Below are 7,044 nucleotides of genomic sequence, written 5' to 3'. Positions count from 1 at the left end.
TACAGGCACAGAATGATCATAATGTGGTACAGGTGTACCATCATTGGGGGTAAAGGGGGAAGAGGGATGTACTGTACTGTACTGTACTGACGTTGTTCTTGGCATTAGCATCAGCACCGTGCTTCAACATCATCTCCACCACCTTATAAAGACCATGATCGAAGGCATAGTGCAGTGGTGTTTTGCCATCCTGTGGGGTGATGCATTAGCATGACGTACAAGCATAGAATGATCATAATGCGGTACAGGTGTACCATCATTGGGGGTACGGGGGGAAGAGGGAGGTACTGTACTGACGCTACTTGTCTTGGCTTTAGCATCAGCACCGTGCTTCAACAGCATCTCCTTGTCATGACTGTTTCCGCAGGCATAGTGCAGTGGTGTTGTGTCATCCTGTGGGGTGATGCATTAGCATGCCGCACAGGTACAGAGTCAGAATCGTCATCATGTGGTACAGATGTACCATCATAAGGGGGCAAAGGGGAGAAGAGGGAGGGGTACTGTACTAACGTTGGTCTTGGCATTAGCATCAGCACCGTGCTTCAACATCATCTCCACCACCTTGTCATGACCGTGATCGCAGGCATAGTGAAGTGGTCTTTTGCCATGCTGTGGGATGATGCATCAGCATGGCGTACAGGTACAGCATCATCATCATCATCATGGGGTACGGGTGCACCATCATAGAGGGGTAAAGGGGGGAGGGAGATACTGTACTGACGTTGTCCTTGGCTTTAGCATCAGCACCGTGCTTTAACAGCATCTCCACCACCTTGACATGACCGTTACGGCTGGCATAGTGCAGTGGTGTTTTGCCATCCTGTGGGCTGAAGGGTACATACAGTGCTGTAAAGCCAACCTGTGGAATGATACATTAGCATGACGTACAGGTACAGCATCATCATCAGCATCATCATGTGGTACAGATGCACCATCATGGGGGGTACGGGGGGAAGAGGGATGTACTGTACTGACGCTATTTGTCTTGGCATTAGCATCAGCTCCGTGTTTCAACAGCAAATCCACCACCTTGTCATGACCGTTTTCGCAGGCCCAGTGCAGTGGTGTTTGGTCCTCCTGTGGGTTGGTGCATTAGCATGCCGCACAGAATCACAATCGTCATCATGTGGTACTGGTGTAGTACCATAGGGGGGTAAAGGGGGGGATGAGGGAGGTACTGTACTGACGTTGTTGTCGGCATTAGCCTCAGCACCGTGCTTCAACAGCAAATCCACCACCTTGTCATGACCGTTTTCACAGGCCCAGTGCAGTGGTGTTTGGCCATGCTGTGGGATGATGCATCAGTAGGACGCACAGGTACAGAATCAGAAACTTCACCAAGTGGTACAGGTGCACCATCATAGGGGGGCAAAGGGGAGATGAGAAAGGTACTATACTGACCCTTGGCTTGGCATTGGCATCAGCACCGTGCTTCAACAGCATCTCCACCACCTTGAGATGACCGTGATCGCAGGCATAGTGCAGTGGTGTTTCGTCTTTCTGTGGATGATGCATCAGCATGACGTAAAGCATCATCGTCATCAGCATCATCATGTGGTACAGGTGTATCATAGTGGGGGAGGGGGGGGGGTACAGGGGTAAGAGGGATGTACTGTACTGACGTTGTCCCTGGCATCAGCATCAGCACCGTGCTTCAACAGCATCTCCACCACCTTGTCATGACCGTGATCGCAGGCATAGTGCAGCGCTGTAACGCCAACCTGTGGGATGATGCAAACATGCAGAATTCACATGTCAATATGATATTATACAATAATGTGAATTTCACACCACACTTGGGAACGTCAGTAGTGTCACGAAAACACACATTGACATTACCGAACAGCATACGTACTTCGTTTTGGTCTTGGGCAGCAGCTCGAACACGATGTTGGTCCCAACTGTTCAACAGCTGCTCCGCCCTTTCTAGATTTTTTACTTTATACGCATCAAACAGCAGCTCTCCAGCAGCGCTCATGGTCACGGTATCTCCATCCGCTTCAAATCCGCTGTCTCTATCCACCACCAATCTCATGAGCCCCCTCCAAGTCCAACTCACTACCCAAAATTCGGACTCGCATTCGACGGGGGCGCGTCGTTTCCAAATGGCAGCCGGTCAGCGGGTCTTTGCACTTTCCTGCCTGGTGCACCAAGCGACTCACCTCTGTCCAATAGTTCTGGGTCACGTTCGCGAGCGCAGGTGTACTTGCTTGCCCAAGCGCACACTAACGACTGTTAGGCGAGATCAGTGACCGCACTTAAAAAAAAAAAAAGTGGGTGCGATGCTCTCAACCAAAACGCTCGGCGTCGCCACAAGGCCCCCGACCAGGAGAATCCCGTACCGAGCACAAGCAATCAGTCACCACACACCAATCAAGACACGCCAAGCAGTCCGCCGATGCCAAAGAGGGGAAGACGAAGAAGGAGAAGGAGAAGGAGAAGAAGATCAAAAGCAAATGGCGACCAGAGAGGAAGAAGAAATGCAAACAACACACACACACACACTCTCTCTCTCTCTCTCTTGTTTCTCTCTCTCCTCTCTCTCTCTCTCTCTCTCTCTCTCTCTCTCTCTCTCTCTCTCTCTCTCTCTCTCTCTCTCTGTGTCCTCGGTCTCTCTCCGTCTCTGGTTGTTGGTGTTTGTTCCTTTTGTGTTACATGTGGTAGTTGTGCTCTTCCTTTGTGTCTTTGCTCTTGATCAAACCGACCAAACCAATTCACTCTGTCTCTCGCTCTCTCTCTTCCTGCTCTCTCTCTGCCTATCCAATACTCAAGCAAGGCTCAGAATAAAGATAACATGGCATCAATTTTGCATTCTCGGGACGTTGGACGACCAGTTGCTTTACAGGAACACCAATGGCCGGGCAACTGACCAAGTATTCCCGGACAAGCGACGCACTCGTCGAGGCGGGTCACGACTACCAAGAAGACAACGCAAGCCAAAAAAGGGAAAGGAGAGACCAAACAAAAACATCAACAGCGGGTAAAAGGGCACGGCCTTGTGATGACAAGGAGACAAAACGAAAGCAGACAAGGTAGGAAACAAAAGAGCAAAAGTGCCCTACCCTGGTGGATGGGCACAACGCACGAAGCCACGCAATACAAGACAAGTTTGAGGACATGCACTGAGAGGAGGGGGAGAGAAGCGCGCCTCAGGCCATTACGCGGTCCAGACACGCAGCGTCGTATCCCACGAGCCAGTGCAGAGGGCCATGCCGTCATCGCTGACACCGACACAGCTGACGCGGTTCTCATGTGCAGCCAACACGCCGATGTGCTCGCCCTTGAGTGTGTCAAAGACGTTGCAGTTAAAGTCCTCGCATCCTGCAAAGAGAAGGCGACCGCTCTTGCCAAAGCCCACGGAGAAGACCTGAAAATACATGAGGCGCGCAGAGGTGAGAAGATTGGAAAGCCAACAGGTACCATGACGAAGAGCTTTGATGTATCGTGTTTGGCTGACCTTGGCGCCTTCTTCGGCCGGGCGGTAGGTCATGAGCTCTTGGTCGGCACGAATATCAAAGAGGCGGCAGGTGCCATCATCCGAGCCGGTACCAAAGGCCATTCCGTTGGGAAACATGGAGACGGTGTTGATATCGTGATCGTGCCCTTCGAAAGTTTGTTTGCACTTGCCATCACGGAGATCCCACAGCTTGGCGGTGGCATCGCAAGCCCCAGACACGAACGTCTGGCCGTCGGGCGTCAAGCTGATGCCCGTCACCGTGCCGGCATGACCTAACGTTTTGACACGAGGGTATGATCACAGGCAAACGCGTCAGTGCGGCGCCTGGTCGTTGGAAGACACACAAAAGCGGTTTTTTTTTGTTTTTTTTTTGGTATAAATAGCAAGATTGGCACGCCTCACCTTTGAAGACAGTAATCGGCTGGCCGCGCTCAATGTCCCAGAGGGCACAGGTGTGGTCGCCGGAAGAGGTCAGAATTTGACGATCGTTGATGAAGCGGCAGCACGACAAGAAGCCTAGCCAAGTGAATCCGATGAGAAGGCGATAAAAAGCGAGAAGAAAACAAACCAAAGGAGGTGGAAAAAAAAAAACGCCGGTTTGCAGGCGAGGTCAAAGACATGCATCTGTGGCACGAACCGGTGTGGAAGGAGAGCTCGCGCTTGACGGCACCATTGTTCTCGTCTTGCTGAGCAAGCTCGAAGATGGAGCAGACGTTGTCGAGGCCACCAGCTGCCACATAGTTGCCCGAGGGCGAGTAGGCGCAGGTCATGACCCAGGACGAGCGGAGCGGGATGGCGTAAAGCTGGCGGGGACGAGCGGATAGGAGGGTAAGAGGTGAGCGAGCAAGAAAGAACCACGCGGTGATCGGATGAACCAAAAAAACCAAAAGGGCTGCTGTGGAGCGCACCTTGGCCGAGGAATAGGCATCCCAGACGATGAGCTTGCCATCTTGAGAGGCCGAGACGAGGTGCTGGGAGTCGGCCGCCCAGTGCATGGAGAAGATCTTGCCATAGTGACCGGTCAAAACGCGGCGAGATCGGAGGCGATAGTTGTGCAGGGACTCGATGCTGGAAGTGGTCTGTGGCACGGGTAAGAGCGACATCAAATCAGGAAGGAACAAGACAGAACTGGTGATGCCTTGTACCCCCCGGGCAGAGACGGTGCAGGTGTTACCGACCTGAAGCAAGGAGGTATCACGCTTGGCGGCGCGGTTGCTGTTGATGACGTCCAGCAGTTGCTGGTTCTCACGCTGCAACGACTCCATGTCGGTCGGTGGATGAGGGAGGAGGTGTTTCCTGAGTCAGGGAACAAACGCGTCGTGTCCAACCTGCGTCAAAACAAACAAGCCAGCCCAAACGCAAATGCAAACGCCAACGCAAAAGCCACGCACGAGCAGCAAGAATCAGGTGAGAAGCGGCTACGCGACGCGAGGCGAGGCAAGGCAGGGGCGCACAATCGAATCCAAAGCCCTTCCTCCCCACCCCCCTGCCCTTCCGGTCCAATGCATGTTCAGTACCAACGGAAAAAGGAAAAAAAAAAAAAGAAAAAAAAACAACGAGGCACAGTGCACCGGTGGAGAGGGGCGATGACGGCACTACGGATATCCAATCCAAGCGCGCGGCAATGATCCCCCGAACCGGGCAGTGGAAACACCAGAAGCATTCAGTGGCTGCCGTTTGCGCTCCAACTCACACTTGACGCGCGCGTTCGCTCTCTCTCTCACTCTCTCTCTCTCTCTTTTTGTCGTTCTTCTCTGAACTTGATTGTTGAAAACAGGTGTTGTTTATAAATATGTTGGGATGCCAACCGCCGGTTTCCGCCCCCATGATACTTGGTAGCACCAGTATTGACCCCTTGGAAATAACACTCGGTTGATATAAAATATAAAAATTTGAGGGCGCTCGCTGCTGGATCACCAACGGGTGCCATAGGTACGGCCGGACAGCGCGCGGGGGTGAGGCGAGATGGAACGCAGATGCTGAGTGCTGCCGCCAGCGCCAAACACATCGAGGCCAGGAAGGGGGAGGGGTTCAGCGAGATCGGGTTCTTCGAAGAGCGCAAGGTCGTCGGCGCTGTGCCAGGCTGAGACGAGGGCCGCCGTGCTTCGGCGATCAATGTTGGAAGACAGGCTGCTTTTGCGAGGGTCGCGGGCCAGATGTTCGCTGCTGCCGCCAAAACGTGAGCGGGAGCTTTTGCGCCGATTGGAGGCGCGCCGACTGGGCTGTGGTGAGGTGGGTGCCGACTGCGAGGCTCGCCGGGGGCGCGTGGGTGAAAGGGCTTGGCGGCGCTTGACTTGCTGAGAGGCTTCAAGGGCTAGCGCGGCCAGCTGTGCCTGTAACGCGTTTTTATCGACGCCGCCCAAGGGGCTGGTGGCCCGCCAAGGCAGTGCGGAAGCTGTGGTGGAAGAGGAGGATACTGGAGGCGGCAGCGGGTCATCCTCGTGCCCTGGGACAATGGTATTCAGCTCGGTGCGTGAGTGCGTCGAGCTGGAGCGGGCAGAGCTTGCGCGCGAGAGCGGAGTTGCCTTGTGCGCGCGTTTGGGCATGGGTGAGGCACGCGGGGAAGGGTTGGGCAGCAGCTCTGCATGCAGAGATGGTCGCTTGGGTTGGCTACTGGGCGGCTGCGCGCAAAGCCGCGCCGCTGCGGGTACGAGCTGCTCGAGCGCAGCGTTGAGCTGGGCTGCAGCGGCGGGGGTCGGGAGGCCAAGACATAGGCATTGTAGGCGCTCGGGTTCACCCAGCCCGGGCACCGAGCGAAGGAGGATGGAGAGGCAAGAAAGTGCAGCTGACGCATCCGCACCCCGTCTCCAAAATGCTAGGGAGCGGGGCCGCCGGGCGGGGCGCATGGTCCGCTTGATCTGCTTGCGGACTGCGCGGCAGTGCTCCCGTTGCAACAGGGCGCGGGCCAAGTCCGGTTGATGCATGGCTGGCCAGGTCGGCTGCAAGCGATGGGTAATGATGTTGCCCAGTGGAACGGTAAGAAAGGGCTCCACCTCGGCCAGATCCACGCTGGGTCCGTTTGTGAGGAACAGATAGAGCGCACTGGCCGAGAGAGAGAAGCGGCGCAGGTGCCACGACCCCGCCTCGCTGGAGCACTGCCCCGCCGCTCGTTGCATCAGCGCTTGCGCCTCTGCGGGGCTAGGCAGTGTCAGAGGCTGATGGCTGAAGGACTGGCCAAGATGAGTGTTGCTCTCCGAGTCAGTGTCAGACTCGTGTCCTTCATTGTCGCTGCTGCTTTCACTACTGCAGTCACTGCCAAGACTCGAGCCCTCTGCCTCCTCGTGTACGGTGCTGACGGTCCTGCCTCGAGACCGGGCAGCCTTGTTCGACATCTCCTTCTTCAAGCGATCTAGACCTGAGGTCAGGGCACCGGCCTGGATGTCAAAACTCGCAGACCGTTCAAAGCCGTGACTAGACGATGCGGAGAGAGAGGTTGTGGGGTCTGTGAGACCAAAGTCGATGACGTCGCCCTCCATGTGATGCACAGAGCGTCGATTCGCGGCAAACCCAGCCCGCAGCGACGGCCGAGGCGACGGCACCGCCATCAGCGAACCGAGCGAGGTGGTGGAAACCGCTGCTCCAGCCCG

At 55.4% G+C, this 7,044-nt stretch overlaps 2 protein-coding genes across 2 annotated transcripts; both read right to left on the bottom strand.

Annotated features, from left to right (window-relative positions):
• Nucleotides 1-2,785: 2,785 nt before the first annotated feature.
• On the bottom strand, nt 2,786-5,180 carry MONBRDRAFT_38561 (uncharacterized protein). Its single transcript, XM_001749004.1, has 7 exons — nt 5,151-5,180; nt 4,636-4,785; nt 4,366-4,536; nt 4,095-4,260; nt 3,860-3,973; nt 3,458-3,729; nt 2,786-3,367 (listed from the first exon to the last, which is right to left on the bottom strand). The coding sequence occupies exons 2-7, from the start codon at nt 4,720-4,722 to the stop codon at nt 3,158-3,160; spliced, it is 1,020 nt and encodes a 339-aa protein (XP_001749056.1). The 5' UTR covers nt 4,723-4,785; nt 5,151-5,180; the 3' UTR covers nt 2,786-3,157.
• Nucleotides 5,181-5,370: 190 nt separating this feature from the next.
• MONBRDRAFT_11279 (uncharacterized protein) lies at nt 5,371-7,002 on the bottom strand (the record flags this gene model as incomplete). The annotated part of the gene is made up of 1 exon (XM_001749003.1): nt 5,371-7,002. The coding sequence occupies one exon, from the start codon at nt 7,000-7,002 to the stop codon at nt 5,371-5,373; it is 1,632 nt and encodes a 543-aa protein (XP_001749055.1).
• Between the last annotated feature and the right edge of the window lie 42 nt (nt 7,003-7,044).

Source organism: Monosiga brevicollis, genomic scaffold (assembly GCF_000002865.3).
Source record: "Monosiga brevicollis MX1 MONBRscaffold_27 genomic scaffold, whole genome shotgun sequence".
NCBI lineage: Eukaryota > Choanoflagellata > Craspedida > Salpingoecidae > Monosiga > Monosiga brevicollis.
Note: the sequence above shows the minus strand (reverse complement) of the source record. Positions and strands in the feature narration are given on the sequence as shown.

Bases quoted from the DNA above. Each gene is read 5' to 3' on its own strand.
- MONBRDRAFT_38561 (XM_001749004.1), bottom strand. From the start codon at position 4,722: ATGGAGTCGTTGCAGCGTGAGAACCAGCAACTGCTGGACGTCATCAAC. The intron at 3,974-4,094 runs GTTCGTGCCACA...TCACTTGGCTAG, and splicing joins CGAGCTCTCCTTCCACACCG to GCTTCTTGTCGTGCTGCCGC. The intron at 3,730-3,859 runs GTGAGGCGTGCC...TCAAAACGTTAG, and splicing joins GCCGATTACTGTCTTCAAAG to GTCATGCCGGCACGGTGACG.